The 26,868-nt window shown below is 42.6% G+C and overlaps 1 protein-coding gene across 1 annotated transcript in view; it reads right to left on the bottom strand.

Moving 5' to 3' along the window:
- Window positions 1–690: 690 nt before the first annotated feature.
- The window catches only part of LOC111143556 (small nuclear ribonucleoprotein U5 subunit 40), a 31,333-nt gene continuing 5,155 nt past the window's right edge, over window positions 691–26,868 (bottom strand). Inside the window, exons 4-10 of the mRNA XM_022497381.1 lie at window positions 25,556–25,721; window positions 16,364–16,486; window positions 9,526–9,646; window positions 7,287–7,369; window positions 5,254–5,315; window positions 1,940–2,043; window positions 691–1,215 (exon numbers count right to left, since the gene is read on the bottom strand). Coding sequence (XP_022353089.1) covers window positions 1,166–1,215; window positions 1,940–2,043; window positions 5,254–5,315; window positions 7,287–7,369; window positions 9,526–9,646; window positions 16,364–16,486; window positions 25,556–25,721 — 709 coding nt within the window. The 3' untranslated portion in view covers window positions 691–1,165. The remainder of the gene's footprint in view (window positions 1,216–1,939; window positions 2,044–5,253; window positions 5,316–7,286; window positions 7,370–9,525; window positions 9,647–16,363; window positions 16,487–25,555; window positions 25,722–26,868) is intronic.

Consider the following 26,868-nt stretch of genomic DNA (forward strand, 5'->3'; position numbering starts at 1 on the left):
GGGAGGTTCCCAGAAGGCACACACCACGCCCCCGTGCCAGCTGGGATCCACCAGTGCCGGTGTGTGTGCGCTGGGCACAGTCGCCCAGAGATCCAGGGAGACAGTGACCTGTTTTGAGGGTAGAAAGCAACTAACAGCATTTCTCAATGTCCTTGTCAGTTTAGGAAGAACAAGGAAGCAGAAGCGCAAAAAAATCTCAGATGCTGTCCTAGTCCAGGTACCGCACAACTTGCTCCTGTTCCTTCTGAGCTGAGTCTGCTGCAGCATTCCAGCCCGCCACTCCTACCGGCTGAGGCTGCCCCCAATCCCGCACCCACTCAGGGAACCTGACTGTAGGGACTGCTGCTCAGAACAGTGTTTTTGGCAGAAGGCAGAGTAGGAAACAGATCCTGTTCCTTAAAGAGCATGTCAAAGTGTACAGAAACTAGGTTCTTTTAGACTTTACACCTCTTGACTGCTATGCATCTAGTAGGTGAGAAACTGTTATGGATAATTATTCTCTGGGAATAAATCTTCATGGGAGTAAATCTATAAAGAAGAAAAGGGGGGAAAACCCTAGACATCCCTATAAACCTGTAAATAGCATCTTGGAAGTTTAAATGGATTGTATTCCCCTGGCTACATCATGCCCAGCTCAGATTTACAGCGATCAAGCTTCAAAGGCAACAATAAGTCCAATCCACACGACTCTTGTAAAAGGACATCTATTTGGTTTTTAATACAAAATGACTCAGAGAAACACAGAGAGAAAAATATCATACAAGCCAGTTATTGAATTAAAAAAAAAAATTCCCAATAAACAAATTTCAGTCACATTCCCTGTTTTCGGCCTGGATTAGGAAACAGGAAACTACAAACCAATCCATGTCTGTCTCTTTGAAAAACTCTTACTTAAAAAAAAAAAAAAAAAAAAAAAAAAAAGGAAAAAACCCAAACAGTCCCTGAAATCTGGCCGGTGGTTTTTAGAGGCCACTGTCAGCTTGCCTTAATCATCCTGGTGGAACGGGATAGCAGTGGTTGCTGGAATATGGCCACCTCCTCCTTGCTTTTTGCTAGGAACGATCTTCATCCGAAGGGAGGCTGCTGGCCTGGGCACCACTGGATGCCACTCACGCCGCCTGAGGTCTCAGGGTCAAGCAGCCGGTGGTTCTTCCATCCTGTGTCTTCACTGAATCTCCCCCATATACAGTCTCTTGTCGCTGGACGCTGAGAGGACTGGGGTGAGGAGAATGGAGAAGATAACTGGAACTAATGAAGGCTCAAGGAGATTGGGTGCTCAAGGGCTCTTGTGTCAAGAGCCAATTTTGGTATAAAAGAGCAATTGGGTTTAGTTTAAATTCCCCTCCTCTTCAACACTGTTCACAGGAAACGGTAGCCTGGCTTTTCAATCCAAGTCCTCTTGAAACCACAAGGGTGGACTGTGGTATGGGAAATGCATTATCAGGGTCTAAACCCTGATGTCCCGTGTCAGCCAAACCTTGTGAAAAAGACCTTCTCAGCCATTCCAGGGAAGAATCAATGTCTGTGTCAGACATTCTGCAAATGTGTTTCCGCTTGTTATAGTTAGCCCGGGAGAAAGTTGCACTCTCTCCTTAAATTCAAGGTCCACTGTTTAATTAGCTAGTCAATAAAATGTTAAATTGCAACTAATAGTTGAATATTAAGAAATATTATTTATCCAAATATATCACTGCAACAGATTTGAAGCACATAAACTCAAGAGAACTAGAAATAGATTAACCAGTCTCCCTTTGAGATTAAGAAGATGGGACGTTCTTCCTGTCACCATTTAAAACCATGGTAAGACTGTCAATGGACGGCCATAAAGCCCACATGGAAATTCACATACAACAGACACCCACCTCTGCCTTGGTATTTTCAGGGCCCCTGTAGGGAGGTTCCCATAGTTTCCCTTACCCCAAAGTCAGGACAGACTTACTGATGGGCTCATCTGGGTGAAAAGCCACTTCATTGATGGAGCCGGCATGTCCGGGCAGCTTGTACAAAATCCTCCGGCTTGTGGTGTCCCACACATACACGAACCTGCAAAGTACCATGATGCACAATGCTAGAGCTTCCTAGAGCTCAGGGGAGGGCAGAGGCCCAGCTTTTTAAGAGAAATGGAAGCAAAGATTTACTTATTACCCTTATTTACTCAACTGTGTTTTGGAACTAGCTTTAGAATGTAGAAATTTTAGAATTTAGAAACTAGAAATACAGATTTTGAATAAAGGACGGACCCTGCCTCCGAGTAACTGAACAGAGATACAGGAATAACTAAAATCATAAGCATTACTGGTATTTCAAATGTAAACTTCTGAGATAGGAAAGAACATGGAGAAGAAGGACAGTTTTTCCTATGGTCCCCACACAGAAATCTTCAAAGAGCACCTGCTATTCGTCCAGGAAGTCTTACAGGTAACCTAACTACGGCAGGCTGGGAGCCTAGGTTGCAAATCCACTAAAGCTTCTCAGTACTGCATTCAAATCACAGAGCCCAGAGAAGGGACAGAAAATTTCTGCAGTGTAACACAACCCAAATATATACTTGACCAAGCTTGCACTGAACTCATGGGAATCCCATGACCAGACCAGCTAGTCTGAACTCAATTTACAGATAAGAAGGCTAAGAACAATGACTCTTCCAAGGTGACACAGTTCATCAGTGGCTTAGCGACAGAACTAAAATGAGAACGCCAGTATTCTCCTTTCTCTTACCACCCTCACATCTTCTACTTCCCCTCACCCCTCAGAAGTTCTTATGACCTTCAACCTTGCTTGGGTAAAATAAAGAGACATAATCTTCATATGACCATGCAAAAATGATCTGTTGGTAAATTTGAAGGGCTGGTGGTTTTCAAGCAGGTTATAAATATCATTTACATATTTGTTTTGTTCAGTCAACCCTAAAAGTCACCAGTACTTGATTATAAAATGCCTGGTGCTGATGTGACATTCCATTTTTGGTCTAAAATACAACTAAATACGAGCTTCTTACTTGCACTGTTTAGCTCTCAAGGACCACACTCCACAGGAACTAAATAAAAGTTCCAAGCAAGATGGGGAGGAAGCAGGAAGCTCATCTGTCTCCAGACTCCTTGGCTCTGATGTTCATGTTCTTCCTACGGTCTTCTTCCTTGCTAAAAGCAAATAATGCCCCCAAGATGATATGGCAGAGTAACAAAGTCTGAGCTCAGGAGTCCGAAAGACCTGGGTTCAAGTCTCATGTACCCATTTACTCATTAAGTAACCTCAGACAAGTATTTAACTTAGCTGAGCTCCTCTCTCCTTCATTGTGATGATGGAGACTACGCTGAGCCCGCAGTGTGGTTGAGAGAAGTGATGAGATGACATACGTGAAGCACTTGGCACACAGAAGGACAGCTGCTGTCATGACGAGTACATTCATCATCACAACAGATGAACATGAAGACAATAGGCTAACTCACGGCAGACAGACTGGCCAGTCTTCCCACAGTCCTGGATAGGAACTGTTGAAGGGTTTTGATTTTGAACATGAGGAGGGAGGTGATTTTCAAGTAGAGAGGGGAAAACTTGCCAAATCCAGGCCAAGCTGAAAAGCAATTTTCTGAGGACACATTTCCCAGGCACATAAAAGCCAGCAAGATCTCCAAGGGTTTACTTGAAGGCCTCACTTTCTATGGCCACCAGTTAGATGCTAAATTTAGAGGGGTTCCTTGTCCTCCCCTTACTTTGGCACGGTGACATTTGGCAGGAACCAGGTTCCTTATATAACAGAGCTGCTTGTTGACTTGGGGCTAACTGGAGAGGTGGCCTGTGAAACGTGGCCAACCCCAGCATGGAGACACATGGCCTGTGCCCAGGTCAGAGCCATGAGGCCCCCATGTAAGGTTTAAAGGAACAGTGGGGAGGGAAAGAAGGAAGAGGACACTGAAAGTCAGAAAGGGTCAATGGCAGAAACAAACTACTCAAAAGAAAAGCTTAGGCAAATATCATGTAAAAGCTTAACTACATAAAAAAGTATCACCGCTGAAAATGATGTAAAAACACTTAGATTGGTTCTTACTCTGTCAGAACGCACCTTAGGCTGTAGGTCGGTTTCTTAAGGTCTTCCTTAGCAACCTGCCTACTAAAAATCCCTCAGGTTCCCTCTGCAAGGCAGCTTTCTATACCACCAGGATGCAAACCTGTTTGCATGTGGACCCTTGACCCCTAGAAAACACCCCTGGTTTTTCTGGTTCTCAGGACCCTGGGATCACGACCCCAGCCGAAGGCAGACACTTAACCAACTGAGCCACCCAGGTGTCTCAGCTCCCTTCTCTAATTCATCACTGAATGGCTGAGCCAGTTTAAACTGACAGCTAGGAAAGTCTCAACATCTCTGAATTCAGCCCGGGGCTGAAAAACACCTAGCTCACATGCTGACATAACCCGCATCTAGCAATCATGGCCCTATTGTACTCACACCCTGCTCTGAATCATCCTCAGCACAGGCAGCCGTTACCAATAGCTGAGTTGATATGCAGGCTAAGAGCTGACTGCTGTCCTCGAGCTAGGAATTCATTCATGTAATATTCACTAAGTGCTTAGAATAGGTCAAATACCGCTCTGGGTTCCAGATGACTAAGACTCATTGCCTGACCTCTGGGAGCAAATAACTTAGTGAGGGTGCCCCACTGTGTTTGTCTTACTGTAAGATGTGATGAATGCTGATAAAGGCTGGATGTGTAAGGTGTGACGACAGAGCAGAGAGGAGAGTGATTAGTGCTACCCCACAGAAAAGGGAGAGAGAGGGCAGGAGAAGGTTTACAGACAGAATACAGAGGCGATTTCTAGAGAGATACGCAAGTCTAGAGAAAAAGGGGACATGAGAGAGAAGCCTGGAGGCACAGGGGGTGTAAGGACAGGGAACGTTCCTGTGACTGAAGCGCTGCGGCAATGGTGGGGGAGCCGAGTACACAACACGTATTTGATGAACTGAAGCACCACGAAAGACTCTGAAGAGGGAAACAGGAGCCAGATTAGGAGCCTAGACTTCACTCTGATGGCAGAGGGAATCCAACAGAAGTGAAGAAAGTGTTTACCCTCCCCGTTGAAAATGCATCCACAGACTGGCAACGCTGTGCCTGTCTGATGTGATGCTCAGGCCCCTCACACTGCACGCAGCTCCCTCTCCGAGCACAGCCGTAGCTCTGTGTCTGCTCCAGCTCGGATCACGCACAAGAGAACTGCCGCTCCGTCACTCTTCACCTCACACCCGGCAACCCTTACCTGTCAGCTGAACCAGCTGCTATCTTACTTCCATCAGGTGACCAAGAGCATCTCAGAAGATTCTACAAAGGTGAATAAGCAGGAATTCAGCGAATACAGTAATGTACCAAGCCCCTCTTTACTAGACTATAAAATCACTGAAAGACTTTAAATTTTTATTTTTAAAATTTTTTATTAACATATAATGTATTATTAGCCCCAGGGGTACAGGTCTGTGAATCGCCAGGTTTACACACTTCACAGCACTCACCATAGCACATACCCTCCCCAATGTCCATAACCAACCAGCCTCTCCCAAACCCCCAAGACTTTAAATTTCTTTCTTTCATTTTTTCTGTTTTAAGGGGAGGGTCAGGGAAGAGGGAGAGAGCATCTTAAGCAGGCTCCGCACCTAGTGCGGGGGCCCAGTGTAGGGCCTGATCCCACAACCCTGAGATCATCACCTGAGTCAAAATCAAGAGTTGGACGCTTAACCCACTGAGCCACCCAGGTGCCCTGAGACTTCAAATTGCCATTATTTTATATTCTGTGGCCTAAGACCACATATTTTATTTCATATAACATACAAACCAATGTTAGAAAATGTTTAATTTATAGTAAATTAAGAGAGGACCTGGCAACAAAGTTTTATTCTGCCTAAAAATGGAGACCTCCTTTGCTCCATATTTATTTTGATCCTCATTAATAATTTTATCTTGAAGGAAAATAAAAATAAAACCAAATTCAACAAAAAATAAGAATTATTTAAAACAATTTTTTAAAGATTTATTTGAGAGAGAATGAGAGCGAGCGAGAGAGAACCAGTGGGAAGAGAGGCAGAGAGAGAAGCAGACTCCCTGCAGAGCAGGGAGCCTGATGTGGGACTTGATCTCAGGACCCTGGGATCATGACCTGAGCCAAAGGCAGACACTTAACTGACTGAGCCACCAGGTGCCCTAAGATTTGATTTATGAAGTGAAACTGAATCAAACAGACTCTCAAAAGAAAACCATATGTCTCTATTAACAAATTATCTGGAGGAAAAGCTGCTATTAAGAGCTGACCTAGTACAGAAAAAATTCTCTCAAACTTTGGGCCATGATCCATACTGAGAAGAGGGATGTATTCTCAGGGCCCTAAGAGCTGGGCACTGGGAAGGTGAGGGAAGCCACCTGGGTAATAGCCAGGAAGGCTGGGTTCCATATGGAACACTGGCCAGAGGGTCAAAGTTGCCAAAGAACTAAAAGGATAACACTATCTTGTTGAAGTCAGAAATCTTAAATTAATCTTAAAATTTAAAAAAAGGGGGTCCCATCACTACATACCTATGGGCCTTCCTTCCTCCCTATGCTTCCATTAGCTTTATTTTTGGCAAGAACAGTTATTTATTTATTTATCTGACAGAATGAGAGGGCAAGAGAGCACAAGCAGTGGGGGGGCAAAGGGAGAAGCAGGCCCTTCACTGAGCAGGGAGCTCCATGTAGGGGCTCGATCCCAGGACCCTGGAATCCTGACCTCAGCCAAAGGCAGTCACCTAGCCAACTGAGCCACTCAGGCAAGAACAGTTTTTGTTTTTTTTTTTTTTTAAAGATTTTTTTTTTTTATTTTTATGAGACAGAGAGAGAGAGAGAGAGAGAGAGAGAGAGAGAGATCACAAGTAGGCAGAGAGGCAGGCAGGAGGGGGAGGTGGGGGAAGCAGACTCCCTGCTGAGCAGAGAGCCCAATGTGGGGCTCGATCCCAGGACCCTGAGATCATGACCTGAGCCGAAGGCAGAGGCTTAACCCATTGAGCCACCAGGGTGCCCTACAAGAACAGTTTTGATGGAGAACAGTGTTAACTGAAATGTAGCCCCTTCTTAGTAGAGCTACCACCCTCTACCCTTAATGCCACGCCCTTTTATGCCCCCTGAACTGAGATATAATTGACATACATAGTTTTAGTTTTAGGTGTACAACATAATGATTTGATGTATGTAAATACTGCTCTTAGCACCATCTTAAATGTTATCTTTGAGTCAAATGGACAGTAAAACTCTTTGCCATGCAGAACTTACCTTCTCAAAGTTGTGCACATTTCCTTGAAATATCTTCACACACCTCTCTTTAGGAGCAAATGGCCGGACATCCCAGACCCGCACTGCAAACAGAGCAAGAACAGTTATGGGCCAGAGGTCTCCTGAGAACCCAGCTGCAATCAATGTCATGTCAATGACACGTGCTGTTTCCTGGTGAAGGAAGGCCAACACGGTATATTATAAGGTACATGATAAGGCTCTTTTTTCCCCCCTAAACAGGCATAAAATGCATTCAAATTCCATTAACAGGGTCTAAGGGCACAGTGGAAAGCTGAGCGGGCAGAAAGGGGAAATGCCAAGCGCACTGCTGGGGGTCTGCAACGGAAAGTAGCTGGGTGTGACATTAACAAAACATTGGCAGATGATTCCTCTGCCAACCCAAAAAAGCCACATTTAACAAAGCTTTAATATGACAATCTAAATACCACTGACTACTGTGACAATCAATCTATAAAGACCAAACAAAGGACTAATTTTGCTCATAGGGACACCTGGCAGTCTACACTTGAGCAAGGTCAAATTATACTAAGATAGTATTATACTAATAGTTAGAAAAAGTGAACTCTGATTTCTCATTCCAGCTGTTATATGTATGGGTGGTATCAGGTAAAAAGTGAGGTTACGGTTTAGTCTCTGTAAGATGAGAATACCACTTGTTCTTTTTCTTTTTTACAAGAGTACATTAAGGACCAAATAAAATGATAAATGTACCAGGGCTCTAAAAGAATAGAGGCAATGGATAAAAATAAGGATTTTGTCATTTTATTATACAGCCATAACAAAAAATTCTTATTACTTTAATAACCATTTAGGGAACCTCATCATTCCTTACTGTGAACAACGCTAGAATTTGTCAATGGCAAATACATCAAAATCAGGATATAAACAGCACAGTAAGCAGTGGCTACAGCTGTTGGTAACAAATCCTTTATCAATAGTGGAATTCAAGGGATGTCATTTTAACTGCGTGTAATAAACAGAACAATCGGGATGCCTGGGTGGCTCAGTTGGTTCGGCGGCTGCCTTCGGCTCAGGTCATGATCCCAGCGTCCTGGGATCGAGTCCCACATTGGGCTCCTTGCTCGGCACGGAGCCTGCTTCTCCCTCTGCCTCTGCCTGCCACTCTGTCTGCCTGTGCTTGCTCTCTCCCTCTCTCTCTCTCTCTGACAAATTAAAAAAAAATAAATAAATAAACAGAACAATCCTAGGATTCAGAGAGGCATGGAAAGTGAAGGTAGGTGTGAAAGTTTGCTATTAAGGTGAGAATACAGTCAGAAGGTAAGGGTGTTCATTCATTTAAGAACTACTTACTCAGCGCCCGCTGAGTGCTAGGCACTGTCTTCATTACAAAAATGTCAGTGAAAGCATGTCTGTTTTTGAAAAGCCTATGAACACAATTGTACAGAGGCGGGGGGGGTCATCTCTAAATCCTCCCAATATTAAGCATATAATCCACCTTCTTTTTTGTTAATAGTAAACCCATCCTCCCACGTGGCAACTCAAAAACAAGCAGAGAAGAGTCTATCTGTGTGAATGTAGAATGTTGCAATGTTTTACTGTTCAATTCCCATCCCACCAGTGCTTTGGAGCAGGGAGGGAGGACACACTGGTGGACAGAATGCAACTCTACCAGCAGCTCTACTGGTCATTCAAGTTTGGTGCTCTCTGTAATGCTCGAGAACTGCTTTGGATGGATCTCAACAATCTACTAATCACCAGGAGCTTCTCATACACTACCTGGCTCCACAGCATACCAGAGCTGAAACAGGTCTTAAAAGCTATAAGCAAAGTTGCCCGAGGATTAGAGTAGGCAGATTTGGGACTAGAATCCTGGCTTCCTGACTACATCTTCTAAAGGTTTTTCTATTACAACGTGTTCTCCCAGTTGCCCTGGCAGAAACCTGTGAACCACCCTTGACTCTTTCTTTTCGTTTTGTTTTTTAAAGATTTATTTGACAGACAGAGATCACAAGTAGGCAGAGAAGCAGGCTCCCCGCTGAGCAGAGAGCCCGATATGGGGCTTAATCCCAGGACCCTGAGATCATGACCTGAGCCGAAGGCAGAGGCTCAACCCACTGAGCCACCAAGGCGCCCCGACTCTTTCTTCGGATCCACATGTATCCCGGTACACATTTCTAGTACCCAATGCCCACTTTCCTTGCGGACCTTGAGGTCCACAGTGTCTGGACCCTTGGAGAGCTTTCCTTTCCATAGTTACCTGTATTGTCCATTGCATTTGACAAGAGATAAGAGCCTTCAGAACTTAAACTCAGGCCAGTCACCGAATCTGCATGGCCTCTCATGGTGTAGGTTAGCTTGTTTTGGCGCAAGTCCCAGACCTACAAAAACAAAAAGGTGCTCCCAGAAATCAAATTGAGAATAGCAAAGAAACATAGTTACTAAAGAGTAAACTGCCTGGAGAAACTGGTATCCCCTCTCCATCTGGCTGTGGGCCCAGTATTTAGCATAAAATAGAGGATTTCTGTCAAGAGGAAAAAAACTCGTCTTTTAAAAAAATTTTTTTAGAGAGAGAGGATGAGTGTGGGTAGGGGTGGGGCAGAGGGAGAGGGAAAGAGAGAATCTTTTTTTTTTTTTTAAAGGATTTTATTTATTTATTTGACAGACAGATCACAAGTAGGCAGAGAGGCAGACAGAGGGAGAGGAGGAAGCAGGCTCCCTGCTGAGCAGAGAGCCGGATGCGGGGCTCCATCCCAGGACCGAGATCATGACCTGAGCCGAAGGCAGAGGCTTAACCCACTGAGCCACCCAGGCGCCCCAAGAGAGAATCCTTTTAAAAAAGATTGTATTTATTTATTTGACTGAGAAAGAGAGAGCATAAGCAGGCAGAGCAGTAAGCAGAGAGAGAAGGAGAGGCAGGCTCCCTGCTGAGCAGGGAGCCCAAAGCAGGACTCCATCCCAGGACGCTGGCATCATGATCTGAGCCAAACGGCAGATGCCCTGACTGAGCCACCCGGGCACCCTGGAAAGAGAGAATCTTAAGCAGACTCCATACCCAGCACGGAGCTGGAGCCTGATGTGGGGTTCAATCTCAAGACCCTGAGATGATGATCTGAACCAAAATTAAGAGTCAGATGCTTAACTGACACCCAGGGCCGTTCTTATCTTTCTTTTCTTAAGATTTTATTTATTTATTTGACAGACAGAGATCACAAGTAGGCAGAGAGGCAGGCAGAGAGAGAGAGGAGGAAGCAGGCTCCCTGCTGAGCAGAGAGCCCGATATGGGGCTTAATCTCAGGACCCTGAGATCATGACCTGAGCCGAAGGCAGAGACTTAACCCACTGAGCCACCCAGGCACACCCCCCTTGTCTTTCTAAAAAAGGGAGTCAAACTTACTATGTCTGACTAAAGGGCTATAAACTTACATTACTTTTTTATATATGTAACTACATATAAATTACACATAATATAAACATATTTAATATATATAATACATAATGTTATTTATCATAGTATAATAAAATTTAACAAAAGTTAAGAATTTGCAGGGGTTATTCTTTTTTTTTTTTTTTTAAGATTTTATTTATTTATTTGTCAGAAAGAGAGAGAGAGAAAGCACACAAGCAGGCAGAGAGGCAGGCAGAGGCGGAGAGAGAGGCAGGCTCCCTGCTGAGCAAGGAGCCCGATACGGGACTCGATCCCAGGACCCTAGGATCATGACCTGAGCCGAAGGCAGCGGCTTAACCCACTGAGCCACCCAGGCGTCCCTGCAGGGGTTATTCTTAAATCATAACAAAATATATTAGGAATTAAAAAACTAAGTGTCAACTTAAAATACTTAAACTATGATTCTTAGCAATTGTAACTAAACTATTAGAACTACAGAAAAACAAGTGAACACATCATTTGAAAGGGCATTATGATTATACGTAAATATATATAACAAGATAATATACAAATACAGATGCTTAAAATTTTTCATTTAACGTTATATGCACACACATACACACATATACTATGGAAAAGCATATTTATTAAAAATAAAGATAAATTGTAGATTCACTGTTGTCTGGGTGGGAAAGGTAAGAAACAGTTTGACTAAAAATAACCTAATGTCGGGGCACCTGGGTGGGTCAGTGGTTTAAAGCCTCTGCCTTCAGCTCGGGTCATGATCTCAGGGTCCTGGGATCAAGTCCCACATCGGACTCTCTGCTTGGCGGAGAGCCCGCTTCCTCCTCTATCTCTCTCTCTGCCTGCCTCTCTGCCTACTTGTGATCTCTCTCTGTGAAATAAATAAATAAAATTAAAAAAAAAAAACAAAAAAAGCCTAATGTCAAACACAGAAAATAAATGGTTCATTAAGTTATGGCCCATAAACATACTGCAACACTATGGGATCTCATGCTAGAGACAGTAGAGCATTGGCGCCTAGGTGGCTCAGTCAGTTAAGTGTCTGCTTTTGGTTCAGGTCATGGTCCCAGGGTCCTGGGATGGAGCCCCACATCGGGCTCCCTGCTCAGCGGTGAATCTGTTTCTCCCTCTGCCACTCTATCTCTCTCAAAAATAAACCTTAAAAAAAAAAAAAAAAAAAAAGAGTATAGCAGAGTGGAAGAGTGAGGAGTTAGGGTCAGACTGCCCAAGTCCTAAGAGTTATTGGGCCACCAACCCTCTCTAAGCCTGTTTCTGGTCTATAAGATGGGGATAACAACATTACTTCCTATGGCTGTTGGGAAGATGACAAATAGAATGCTTAGCAGATGCCTGGTACACCGCAGGCCCTCAATACTTGGTAGCTGTTATTAAGCAACTCCTAAAAATAACTCTGAAGACCAAATGTAAAAGTGTTCCAATAATAAGCTATTAAGCTAATAGGAAAATACAAAACACTATATACATTTACATAGACTGCAACAATGTAAAAAAAAAAAAATTAAAGCCAACAGAAATGGTGTGAAATGTCAAGGCAATTTTGTTAAGGTCATTGGTATTATTCAGAATTTCCTCCAAATTTGATTTAATACTGCCATGTAGTTTTTCTAAGTGGAAAAAAAAAATTTCTTTTTTCCTCCCTGTATAAGGCACTTCTCTTACCTAGAAATGATTGGTGTTGTATGTCAAAGCAATACATAAGGCAGACAACTCCACTTTCTCCATCAATAACTCACTCATGTGTGGAACCCAACATACTTTATATACAGTGATTTTGGTGTCAGGATGTTAGCTGCCTCAATAATCAGGAAAGCTTGAAATGGCTGACGTTTTTGTTCAAGCTATTGTTCCTTCTCTTCAGAGAAGGCATTGTTGAAGTCTTTAGCTTTTTTAGGAGAGAATGAAATGTGCCATCCCTTACAACACTTGGGCACCATTTCCAGACCTTCCTTCTTGTGGCCTACACACATCATTTGTGCACAACCAATGTGTATCTGGGATTTGCGGCAGAAAGAACTAATTTAAGCAAGATATTTTCCAAGTGCCCAAATCAGTTGTTCAGTGAATGCTTGGGTCTCTGTTTAGTGGGCATCAACAATATGAGTTTTCATGCTAGAAACAGTTGAGCAGAGTAGAAATTTTCCCCAAATTTTTGGAGTACTGGGTACATTCTTTTTTTTTTTTTTTTTTTTTAAGATTTTTATTTGTTTATTTGACAGATCACAAGTAGGCAGAGAGGCAGGCAGAGAGAGAGAGAAGGAGGAGGAGGCAGGCTCCCTGCTGAGTAGACAGCCCGATGCGGGGCTCGATCCCAGGTCCCTGGGACCATGACCTGAGCCAAAGGCAGAGGCTTTAACCACTGAGCCACCCAGGCGCCCCTCTTTTTTTTTTTCTTAAAGATTTTATTTTATTTGACAGGCAGAGATTATAAGTAGGCAGAGAGGCAGGCAGAGAGAGAGAGAGGAGGAAGCAGGCTCCCTGCTGAGCAGAGAGCCCGATGCGGGGCTCGATCCCAGGACCCTGGGATCATGACCTGAGCCGAAGGCAGAGGCTTTAACCCACTGAGCCACCCAGGCGCCCCTACTGGGTACATTTTAAAAAAAAAAAAAAAAAAAAAAAAAAAATTTCTGGGGTGAAATTCATTCATTTTCTAAGTAGGCTCCACAGCCAACATGGAGTCCAGTGTGGGGCTTGGACTCCTGACCCTGAGATCAAAACCTGAGCTGAGATCAGGAGTCAGATGCTAAACTGACTGAGCCACCCAGGTACCCTTGAAGGACATCCTCTTAGAAAAAAACCTAGTGACATATGTTATTACTGTACTTATAGAACTTTATTTGCACATTCTCTGTGAGATAAATTCGGCCTTCAGAACAGAGTTGAGATTAGCTGTCTACAGAAAATGCCTACCCTGACAGAAGGTATAACATACAGTGCGTGTCTGAGAGGTCATGGAAAACCTTCAAATCCTAAAAAGGGATCGGGTACCCCTTAAGGACTATAGCATAATTAAATATATCTGTTTAGAGAAGACCCAGGAAGAGTCTAGGATAAAGAATGAGGAATAAGCCACACTGTATGTCATAAGAAGGCTTTCCTAGCACAAGAGTATTACTCTTAAGCTGATCTATCCTCATAGTGGAGATGAGGGCATCAAATTCTCAGACTTAAAGAAAAGAAGCCAGTCTCAAAAGGTTATACATATTGTATGATTCCATTTGTATGATATTCTCCAAAAAGGAACTACAAGACAAAGAAGAGATCAATGGTTGGAATGAGTTAGGAATGGAAAGAGGGTTTGACACAAGTGAACATTACAAAATTTTGGGGATGATGTAAATTGTTCTGTACCTTGTTTGTGGTAGCTACACAAATCTATGCAACCATAAACATTCATAAAACTGTATACAAAACAAAGTTGATTTTGCCATATGTAAACTTTAATAACTATTTTATTATTAGTTTTTAATGGGAATTCTTTTTCTTTTTCTTTGTAACCTCTATGCCCAATGTGGGGGGCTTGAACTCATGACTCCGAGATCAAGAGTCACATGCTCTACCAACTGAGCCAGCCAGGCACTCTTAATAATTTTAAAAGTATGAAAATTATAATAGCTTAATGACACTAAACTACTGTCATGTGTATGAGATGCCCTCTAGTGATTCTAAAGCTAATGGGCTCCCAAACTTCTCTCTGGGAAATACTGCATTAGCTATTAAGATGATCTAATTAAGTTCCCATGCCCTGATTTGACATTCTCCATACAGTTATAAGATAGAAAAAGGATGGGAAGTTAAATTTTGGAAATGGTCAATTTTCAAGTATTATGGGACATCTAAGCGGGGGAATGTTGAGAGGTTGGCTGTATACAGGGGTCTGGAGCTGAAGATCTGGGTCGGAAATATAAAGTTAGCATACAGATGATAAAGTCATGGAGTTAGGTGAGAACTGTCCAGGGAAAAGGGATATATGAGAAGCACCTAGGAAAGGACCTTGGGGAATAATGACATTTCAAATATGTATGGAGAGTTTCCATAGTGTAGTGGTTATCACGTTCGCCTGACAAGTATATATAGAGAGAATGGCTCTCAGAGGTATTTGAAAATGATACGCCAGAGGGGTAGGAGACTGTAGGTACTGTCACAACTATTAAAAGATTAAAAGAATCTACTGAATTTAGGAACAGGGAGGATTATTGGTGACCTTGAAGAGAAGGTCACCAATGAAACAATGGAGGCAGAAGCCAGACTGCTGAGGAGTGATCAGGAGACATGGAGTGGAGGAATGAAATGGGGTGGAACTGAAGACAGTGAGTGTAGAACAATTGTCAGGGGGCACTTCTCATAGGCATTAAGAGCAGGACTCTGAAACCCGAGTCTGGGTTTTGCCGGGCTTCTTTTAATTCAGTTTCTTCATCTGTAAAATGGCACGAATAGCATTTATTTCATAGGGTGCTGTGAAGCTTAAATGAATAAGAGAAAGCTTGAAGAACAAGGCCTAACACTGACAGTAAGGGTCCCACGGTAATGATAACATTATTACTGTCACCACCACGAAAGAAGTCTGGCTGTGAAGGGGAAGACGGACAAGGCAACAACAGGAGGAAGTGGAATGGAAGGAAGACTCCCCACCCTAACGCCAAGAGCTGAGCACAGTGGGGTGATGATGCGAAGACAGAAGAGCAGACTGGAAACAGGATCTGGGAAAACAGATGGTATGAGGGCCCAGTCAGGAAAAGGAGCTGATATCCTTCCACTGAAGGGACTACCTTTAAACAAAAGCAAGGACATTTCATCTGTAGTAGCAGCAGAGGAGGCAGGGGGGGAAGGGCACACAGCATAATTTTTAGGTAGGGACAGTAGGAAGCTGGATATTTACCTACAGTTATCACTCTAAAGGTAAAACAGAAGGCCAAAAATCTTTGAGACACTTAAGGAAGCCAGTATGTAAAGACAGACGCAAATTGTGTAACCCCCAAAACACTTCCCATCCACTGGCATTTGCTATGTCCAGGAACTGCAATGTGCTCTAATGCATTAGGTTCATTTAATCCTCACTACAACCCCATGAAGTAGATGTTATTATTGTGGTTATTAAGAGGCTGTTAAAGAACTTGCTTGCAGTCCTAAAAAACTAGAAAATGACAGAACTGGGATTAGAAACCAAGTTAATTGGTCAAAAGCACGAGTACGCTGTGCTGCTGTGTGGACCACCGCCACTCTAACATCACCGCCTTCCCTCTTTCTTGGCTGTGGATTCTCTGAAACTTCCTTTGTGCAGTCTCAAAGAGAAAGATGCACTGAGAGATCAGAGTTGAGAATCAGAGGATGATTCAACGCTATCTCAGCAGGCCAACAGAATGAGGGGGAAAAAAAGGTTGCAAATGTCTTTAGCCAAGGAATGCACTCTTCACGTTCACAGACTCCACACATGGGGCCTCACTTCACATGAACTGTCTGGTCCCTGATGGCATTTATATGAGCTATAATGCAACCCTTGGCTTAGAAGTCAATGAGGATAGGGCAGAAAGAAAACAAGATTTAAGTTACTATCTTCCTTGTAGTTGGTATAAAGTACAAAGCTATCACAAACTCACAAGTTTGAAAAGACTACCATCTGCGAATGGAGACAGGTGAAAGGAAGGTGTAATGCAAACATTAAACATACCTTGATATCGTTGTCTATTCCACCAGAAATAATCTGGTCACTTGTGTCATTGAAGGTCACAGCTAACACCTGGTACGTGTTCTGAAATGTCTGGATGGCTGCTTTCTTCCGGATGTCCCACAGCTGAAGCAGAGGAATAGGAGGGTCTATGGTCAAATATCATTGTAAGTAATTGCAGAGTACATCCTGAAGTCTTAAGGATTTTGTAGAGGTAAATACATTTTTTTTCTTTTTTAAAAGATTTTATTTATTTATTTGACAGAGAGAGAGTGTGTGCACACAAGCAGAAGGAGTGGCAGGCAGAGGGAGAGGGAGAAGCAGGCTCCCTGCAAAGCAGAGACAGCCCGATATGGGACTTAATCCCAGGACTCCGGGATCATGACCTGAGCTGAAGGCAGTGGCTTAACCGACTGAGCCACCCAGGTGCCCAGGTAAATACATTTTTAACAGGGACACCATTCAGAAACTTGTCTGGATATTCTATTAACATGGTGAGACGTGACATAATTTGGCCAATGTATCTGAAAGTTGGGATAACAAATCACTTTGGTTGTATTTTCAGACACCTTTGTTAAAGTATGAATAATCATAGTTCATCAACATGCCTTAGAATGAAAATCCTCTGCTTGCTTAATTCATATGCTCTTTGCACAGCAAGGATGTCAGACCAGTGCTTTCAAACTGCAGCATTAATGGGCTATGGCTCACATTAAAAAATATACAGAGAGAGGTTACATCAATGAAAACAGCAGAGTAGGGAATGCTAAAAGGTTGCCCCTCTGTAAAAGCAGAGAATTATGTGGCAAAAAACCTGGCAGAATTAACTTTATCAGAACTCTAGAAACTATTCAAAACTTTGTAGCAACCAGTAAAATGCTTAATGAGGAAAAAAACCCTCCTGAGTCTTGGTAAGAGTTTTATAGTGTTTTAACTTACCCTGTCTCCCTCTCCTACTCAGCAAGAGCTCTGAAGACAATGGCCCATATTCCCAGTATAGGTTCCTATACCAGAGGGACCAGAATGGACCTTATTCTCAAAGAACTGTGGTTGTTTTTAACTTTCTGGTGGCTCCCTGAAGGATGAACTTAAAAGGTTTGACTTCATTTTGCATAACTTGGAACTCTGCCAGGGCAGAGGCATTCATCTAAAACATTTAAAGGCAAATGCATTAGCCTCTGCTGTCTGGGGCCAGGGATGAGAGTTGGGGCAAACTGTACACAAACCAAAAAGCTTGGGAGAAAAGCTGGGGAATGACACAATTTGGAGAAAAAGAGCTTTGAAAAGCTGATGTATTCCTAGGACTCTAAAAGGCCGTTTGCATGCCCATGTCTGGCACACGTTCAGAAAAGCCCTGAGAAGGTCCTAAGTGCTCTCGCAGACCTGCACGAGCTCCGCACAAGCAGGAAGTGAAGGCTAACAGAAAGTTGTAAACTGACACAAAGCTGTAAACTGCCTGGTAAAGACAGACCCCCCCCAAACACACACAATGAGTCTGCAAAGGCTGGGGAGAGGTTTTTATCCACAAGTGATTAAGAAAATCTCTGTCAAATCATTAGTGAGCCACCAAGCTAATGCAACAGAGATTTCAGTGGCTACACATGGCAAATAATACAGACTTTATAAAATTAGCTCAGAAAATTCACTTAATAGGAGTGCCTGGGTGGCTCAGTTGTGTGGCTGACATCTGGTTTTGGCTCAGGTCATGGTCTCAGGGTCCTGGGATTGAGCCCTGTGTTGGGCTCTGTGCTTAGCAGGGAGTCAGCTTGAGATTCTCTCTCCCTCTGCCTCTCCCCCTGTTCATGCTCTCTCTCTCTCTCTAATAATAAGTAAATTCTTTTTAAAAAGATTTTATTTATTTATTTGACAGAGACAGACATAGTGAGAGAGGGAACACAAGCAGGGGAAGTGGGAGAGGGAGAAGCAGGCTTCCCGCCGAGCAGGGAACTTGATGCAGGGCTTGATCCCAGGACCTTGGGATCATGACCTGAGCAGAAGGCAGATGCTTAATGACGGAGCCTCCCAGGCTCCCCAAACAATAAGTAAATCTTAAAAAAAAAAAAAAAGAAAGAAAGAAAGAAAGAAAGGTGGGGCGCCTGGGTGGCTCCGTCATTAAGCAGCTGCCTTTGGCTCAGGTCATGATCTAAGGTCCTGGGATTGAGCCCCACATCAGGCTCCCTGCTTGGCGGGAAGCCTGCTTCTCCCTCTCCCACTTCCCCTGCCTGTGTTCCCTCTCTCGCTGTGTCTCGCTCTGTCAAATAAATAAATAAAATCTTTAAAAAAAAAAAAAAAAAAAGCAAGATAATTTACTAAACAAGCAGCAACAATAAACCCTTGGGAGAAACTAATTTCCACAGTTACCACATTATAATATTCAAATGTTTTCAACAGGAAATTATGACACACACAAAAAAGCAAAGTATGGCCTGTACAGAAGAAAAAAAGAAATTAAGTCTTTTCAAAAAATGATGATGGGACAACTGGATAACCATACTCAAAATAATGAAAGCAGACCTTTATCTCATACCATATGGAAAAATGTACTCCATGTGGATCAAAGACCTGAATGTAAAAGTTAAAACTATGACATTCTTAGAAGAAAACACAGGGGTAAATTTTCATGGCCTTGGATTTGGCAATGAATTATTAGCTATGAAACCAAAAGAACAAGTGACCAAAGAAAAAACATAAACTGAACTTCATAAAAATGAGAAACTTTTGTACATCAAAGGATAGTATCAAGAAAATGAGATGAGAAGATAACCAACAGTGGGAGAAATATTTGCAAATCATGCATCTGATAAAGATCTAGTATCCAGAATAAAAAACCCATAGTTCAACAACATTGCAAATAGCCCCGAAAATGGGCAAAGGCCCTGAATAAACATTTCTTTTCAGGAGCTGTAAGCACAAGAAAAGAGGCTCAGCATCATAAATTAGTTGGGAAATGCAAATCAAAACAATGATTAGAGATTGCTTCACACTCACTAGGATGGTTATAATTAACAAAAAAACCAAAACCAAAACAAAAAAGGAATCACAGAAACTAACGAGTGATGGTGAGGAAAAATTGGAATCCTCGAACACCACTGGTGGGAATATAAAATGATCTGGCTGCTGTGGAAAAGCCTGGATGTTCCCCAAAAAGCTAAAGCAGAATTACCATACGACCCAGCAATCTTCCTCCTAGATATATACCCAAGAGAAATGAAACAAAAACTTATACACCAATCTTTGTAGCAGTGTTAAAAAGGAATGAAATAGTAATACATGTTACAACAAGGATGAAGCCTGAAAACATTAAGCTGAGTGAAGGAAACTGAACACAAAAAGGCCACTTATATGATTCTATTCTATTTATATGAAATGCCCAGAAGAGGCAAGTACATAGAGACAAAAAGGAGATTAGTGGTTGCCAGGGGCTGGAAGGTAGGGAAAAAGTACTGACTGCTAAATGGGTATGGGGTTTCTCTTTTGCCCTCCTTATCTTTGTCAGTCCCTGTCTCCCTATAATGGACTGCTCCCATCCTTTTCTAATTTTTATTGCGGGGGGCAGTTTTGGTATTGGATCATGGTGCTGAGTACACATATTGTGAATGTACTAAAAGCCATGAATTGTATACATTTTAAAATGGTTAAAATGGGGGGTGCCTGGGTGGCTCAGTGGGTTAAGCTGCTGCCTTCGGCTCAGGTCATGATCTCAGGGTCCTGGGATCGAGCCCTGCATCGGGCTCTCTGCTCCGCAGGGAGCCTGCTTCCCGCGCTCTCTCTCTGCCTGCTGCTCTGCCTACTTGTGATCTCTCTCTCTCTCTCTGTGTCAAATAAATAAATAAAATATTTTAAAAAAATGGTTAAAATGGTAAATTTATGTTATGTGAATTTTACCCCAATTAAAAAAAATATAGAAGAAAATGTCCCCTATAGAAAGGGTTGATTCATAAACACAGATGTATTGAGGGGAGTATATTCTGGGTGATAGTATAAAATGTATTCCTTAATGCAGATTGTGATTTAAAAAATGTTTAAAAGTTACTATGTTTAGGCCATCTAGTTTAATCTCAACTTTCATGGATGAATAAACTAAAGTGCAAAGATAGAACTAACTTGATGAGAAACACCCAGTAGGTCAAGGGCAAAACAAGGACAAGAATTTAGTATTGTCTGATTCTATTACATTCATATTGAATTTACTAAAAAGTGTTAATTTCTTATAAATACTAAACATATGTTTGTTTTAAAAAGTTAACATTTATCTTCAATAGCTGTTTGATTTATTAACAATAGAAGAAAATAAAGATTAGGTACAACAACTCTCGAACCCTATATTCTATAAACAATTAGGCTCTATTTAAGAAAAAAATAAACTTACATAACATAGATCTACATTAAAAAAAATTTTTTTTAAAGTTTATTTATTTTTAGTAATCTCTACACCCAACATGGGGCTCGAACTCACAACCCTGAGATCAAAAGTCCCATGCTTTGTGCGCCTGGGTGGTTCAGTCGGTTAGGAATCTGCCTTTGGCTTGGGTCATGGTCCCAGGGTCCTGGGATGGAGCCCTAGGTTAGGCTCCCTGCTAAGCAGACTCTGGAACCACGACCCAAGAGCTTTATCACTCCTAAATACCGGAGTGCGTTTGTCCTATGAGATACATATAATAGGGCTGTCTGGTGGCTCAGGTGGCTAAGCGCCTGCCTCTGGCTCCAGTCATGACCCCAGGGTCCTGGGATCTAGCCCTGTGCTGGGCTCCCTGCTCAGAGGGGAGTCTGCTTCTCCTTCTCCCTCTGCTGCTCTCCACCCCCGCCCCCTGCGCCTGTTCATGTGCTCTCTCCCTCAAGTAAGTAAAATCTTTGGGGTGCCTGGGTGGCTCAGTCCTTAAGTGTCTGCCTTTGGCTCTGGTCCTGATCTCAGGGTCCTGGAATAAAGTCCCATAATGGGCTCCCTGCTCATCAGGAAACCTCCTTCTCTCTCGCCCTCTGCCCCTTCACCCAACTCATGCTCTCTTTTGCTATCTCTCTCTCTCTCTCAAATACATAAAATCTTTAAAAAAATCTTAAAAAAAGAGATACATATAATACATACATACATATGTGTATATATATGTGTGTGTGTATATATATTCCTATAAAATCTTAACACAACCTATCAAAATTAACACCAATACATTATCATCATCCAATCCTCAGGTTTCATTCAAGTTTCACAACTTGCCCCAATGTCTTTTTTTTTTTTTTTAAAGATTTTATTTATTTATTTGACAGAAAGAGATCACAAGTAGACAGAGAGGCAGGCAGAAAGAGGGAGGGAAGCAGGCTCCCTGCTGAGCAGAGAGCCCGATGCGGGACTCGATCCCAGGACCCTGAGATCATGACCTGAGCCGAAGGCAGCGGCTTAACCCATTGAGCCACCCAGGCACCCCCCAATGTCTTTTATTGCAAAGAAATTCAGTTCAGATTCATGTGCTGAATTTATGGGTCATGTTTCTTTAGTCTCCTTCAGCCTGGAAGAGTGTCTCAGAATTTTCTTGACCTTGATGCTTCTCAAATAATAGGATAGTTATTTTGTAGAATGTCCCTCAGTTTGGGTTTGTCTGGTATTTCTTCATGATTAGATTCAAGTTATGCCTCTTTGGCAGGAATCTCACTGGAGTGATGCTGTGTTTTCACTGTATTTTATTGAGTGGCTCATGATTTTGATTTGTCCCATCATGGATAATGTTCAGTTGATCATTTGATTAAGATGTTCTTTTGACAAGCATTATTGCATAAGATGTTCCAGGTTCATCTTGTACTTTCCCTGCCCAGTCCTGAAATAAGGAGTCCTGGTTTCTTTAGTGGAAAATGGTATTGAAAGACCAATACGTGCCCAGTAGATGTGCTCACTGCTTTGGGGGTTTTGTTCCTAAACCCTCTCAGTGGACAGTTGCCAATATATGCACACACAGGCACATCACATCTGTAAGCATACACTTAATCTCTTGTTTTTTCTATACCTATCTGTTTTATGTGTTGAATCCCACGAGTTCTCACTGATACATCCAGTTCAATGCCAACAACACAAGATGCATTTTAGTCCTCTCTCCTGTATTGGTAACTCCTTTCTCTGACAATGAGAAGTCTGCCTCCCGTTATACTTATTATACTTACCTGATGAAGATTCCTGTATGTAATTAATCCCCTATATCCTTTTCTACCCTTCCCCTGCATGAATGTCTTCCTTTCTCTGTTTGAACTGTGATTCACATCTCCTGTGTGGACCCCCTCCCCACCCCATTTGGGTTGTCCCTTTGTATGAATGCTCCCTTCACTCTGCTCTGGCTCCAATATCCCTCTCCAGGCTGCCTTTCCTCAGGAATGCTATCCTTAGCCTCAGACTTTGGACCTAAACTGCTCTCATCCCATGTGGACACACTCAGCTCAAGCTCATACCCATACTTTCTCCTCCACCAAAGCACAGATGAAACTTTTACTCTGCTTAGGCACTGACTCTATGTTGGGCTGCTCTCCCCTCCAATTCCCCATACTGGGCTACCTACTCTGTGTCATGTGGATGCCATCCTTACCTTTGTCAGTCCCCATCTCCCTACAATGGACAGCTCCCATCCTGCACGGATGCTTTCCTTACCTCACCTGGGCCCTGACACCACTTTGGGCCACGATGGCCCGCCCGCACCTCTAACCCAAACGCCTTCCCTGCTTTGGTCTGTGTAATGGCACGAGGACTAAATTGTTTATAAAAGGGAACAATCTTTATTTATATATATGTTTACATATATAAAAGATAATAATATGTATGCTTTAAACCTATATACAATATAAAAATGATTTCCTTTAAAATTTTTTTAAAAGATTTTATTTATTTGAGAGAGAGAGCATGTGCACATGAGCATAAGCAGGGGGAGGGGCAAAGGGAGAGGGAGAAGCAGGTTCTCCCCTGAGTAGGGAGCAGACACAGGGCTTGATCCCAGGACCCTGGCATCATGACTGGAGCCAAAGGAAGACATTTAAGTGACTGAGCCACCCACGTGCCCCTAAAAAATGATTTCCAAATTGCTTTATTAGAAAGAATGAATTGTTAAAAACCGTATGAAAACTACTAGTATGGGGGCACCCGGGTGGCTCATCTGGTTCAGCATCTGCCTTTGGCTCAGGTCATGATCCCAGGGTCCCAGGATTGAGTCCCGCATCAGGCTCCTTGCTCAGCGAGGAGTCTGCTTCTCCCTCTGCCTCTGCCCTTTCCCTTCCTCATGCTCTCTCTCTCTCCCCCTCTGAAACAAATAAATAAAATCTTAAAAAAAAAAAAACACACCAAAAAAGCCAACTACTAGTTTGGAGAATGCTCAGGTTGCCAATTCTAGACTGAAAATACAAGAATTACTGAAAGCTTTGTTTTCTATTGAGAATTCTGATGAGTAAAATGCAACACAATGTTTTCCCCCTTAGATAAGCAAAGGTTATTAAATTCCCACACTTACAAACCTAGAAAAGAAAACAATAAAGCATTCTAATGTGGCAAGTAACTAAAAGGCATATGTAAAAGGCTGTTCAACAAAGAATTGTTTATAAATAATATGGTGAAATTAAGAATAAGGAACTGGTTAAAAAGCAGTCACTTCAGGTGATGTGACATACTGCACATTAAAATAAATATTATTTTCAGTAATAAAATATTTATTTCAAATCATTTTTTTTAAAGACTTTATTTGACAGACAGAGATCACAAATAGGCAGAGAGAGGGGGGGAAGCAGGCTCCCCGCTGAGCAAACAGCCCGATGCAGGGCTTGATCCCAGGACCCTGAGATCATCACCTGAGCTGAAGGCAGAGCCTTTAACCCACTGAGCCACCCAGGCGCCCCTGTGTCAGTGTAGGTTTATCCATTGTAAAAAATGTACCACTCTGGTGGGGGATCACAGGAGAGGCTATGCATGTGTGGGGGCAGTGGGTATATGGGAAATCTCTCTATCTTCTCAATTTTACTGTGAACCTAAAACTGCTCTTTAAAAAAGTCTTAATTTAAAAACAAAAATTCCCATTCTAGACCTACTGAACAAGAATCTTGAGTTTTTGGGTTTTTTTTAAAGATTTTATTTTTTATTTGTCAGAGAGAGAGAGAGAGAGAGAGAGAGAGAGAGTGAGCGCACAAGCAGGGAGAGCAGCAGGCAGAGGGAGAAGCAGGCTCCCTGTTGAGCAAGGAGCCCAATGCGGGATTTGATCCTAGCTCCCTGGGATCATGACCTTAGCTGAAGGCAGATGTTTAACGGACTGAGCCACCCAGGCGTCCTGAGAACCTGGTTATTTTTAATAGGTTCTTCAGGCAGTCTGACATGAAGACAAGCTGGAATCACTGAACTAAATGATCTTGTTACTAAACCATATACTGACCTTTTTATATAGTGACTATACTTTTATAACAGCTTTGTAAGACATGTATATTGCTGTCATTGTTCTAAAGACTGAGAAACAGGATCAGAAAAGTGAACTGCCTGAGATCACATAATTAGGTAAACAGCTCAGTCAAGAATCCCAGGGAATGCCTCGGTGGCTCAGTGGGCTAAGCGGCTGCCTTAGGCTTGGGTCATGATCCCAGTGTCCTGGGATTGAGTCCCGCATCGGGCTCCTTGCTCGGCAGGGAGCCTGCTTCTCCCTCTGCCTCTGCCTGCCTCTGCCTGCCTGTGCACATGCTCGCTCGCTCGCTCTATCTCTCTCTCTGACAAATAAATTAAAAAAAAAAAAAAAAAAAAAAAAAAGGATCCAATTCAGGTGGTCCATTTTATTCCAAGTCACAAAGGTTCAACATGGTTCTAACATTCTACAGGATCCTTAAAAATACTGCCTGTTATTTTAAAAAACCTCTGTTTTTGGGGTGCCTGGGTGGCCCAGCCAGTCAAGTGTCTGCTAACTTTTGGTTTCAGTTCAGAGCATGAGCTCAGGGTTTTGAGACTGAGCTTTGCACTGGGCTCCACAAGTAGCATGGAATCTGCTTGTCCCTCTCCCTCCCGATCTGCTCCCCTTCACCCCCACTTGCTCTCTCAAATTAAAAAATCTTAAAGTAAAAACAGAAAGACCTCTGTTTTGGGAAATGACTGCTAAAACAAAGTTGTGGAGAGGAGGCTACGCCATAGATGGAAGGCAAAGTAAGTTCACATTATGGAACCTCTAAACCAGCAACAACATACAGACAGACAACACCCACCTTAACTGTCCCATCATCGCTGCCAGTGCAGACAAGCTGGGGGCCCCTCCTGGCCGGGTAACAGGAATTCACAAAGGAAGTATGTCCTTTCAGCCTTTTAACCCTCTCGCCTGTTTCGCTATCCCACACTGCCACAGTTTTATCTGTGGATGCGGAGAAGAGCATACTGCAAGAGGAAGAACAAAAAACAAGTGAGTGAAGACGAACAACAGCCATCCATCCTCCCCATTTGCCAAAATGTGCCAAACTCTTTAAGGCCACTGACATGTTGTACTGTTGCCAGTCTCACACATGATGTAGGCATGCCTCACCCTACCTACCAAATCCTACTGGTGCTCTAGACTGGGTTACGTGGTCTACCCCATGAAAATGTAAAAAAAAAGTCCTTCTGTCAGTCCCCATGATATATCCCAACCTAATACAGCAGTTTCCCTAATCTCTTCCTCCTTTTTGATAGATGACGCTTTAAACACTTTCCCATCTGGAAATGTTTAACCACTCCCTGCTACAGTGGGAAGACAGACTGTGGCAATTCTTTTTTTTTTTTTTTTTTTTAATTTTTTATTTCTTTTCAGCGTAACAGTATTCATTGTTTTTGCACCACACCCAGTGCTCCATGCAATCCGTGCCCTCTCTAATACTCACCACCTGGTTCCCCCAACCTCTCAACCCCCGCCCCTTCAAAACCCTCAGATTGTTTTTCAGAGTCCATAGTCTCTCATGGTTCACCTCCCCTTCCAATTTCCCTCAGCTCCCTTCTCCTCTCCATCTCCCAGACTGGCAATTCTTGACTCAGTGATTCAGTAACTTTAACCCTTTCTCTAAAATTCAAAGTTTCTTATTTCATCTATGAAAATGATTTTTTTTTAAGTTTTATTATTTAAGTAATCTCTACACCCAACAAGGGGCTTAAACTCCTGACCCCAAGCTCAAGAATCACATGCTCCTCGGACTGAGCCAGCTGGGCGCCCATGACAATGATTTCTAAGCTATAATTGATTTTATAAGGCTTTCTTTATTCAAATATTAACAGGAAAAATGCATACAGGGCTATGTACCAGTTGATTTAGGGACCTTAGGATTTTAAAAGGTCAGAGGTATAAAACAATGAATGTTCACTGAAATACCTAATGGATTAATTAACTTTGCATAATCACATTTCTATATTACATAGTTATTGTAAAATTAGGCAGTCATTAAAATGTTTATGATAAATGTATGTTATAATAAATGATACATTAGGTGAAAAATGTTAAAGGAAAAAAGCAGCAGAAAAGATCATACATGAAGTTCTAATGTACACGTAAAACCAA

This window comes from Enhydra lutris, unplaced genomic scaffold, assembly GCF_002288905.1.
Source record: "Enhydra lutris kenyoni isolate GAN:26980312 unplaced genomic scaffold, ASM228890v2 scaffoldscaffold9, whole genome shotgun sequence".
Classification (NCBI taxonomy): Eukaryota; Metazoa; Chordata; class Mammalia; order Carnivora; family Mustelidae; genus Enhydra; species Enhydra lutris.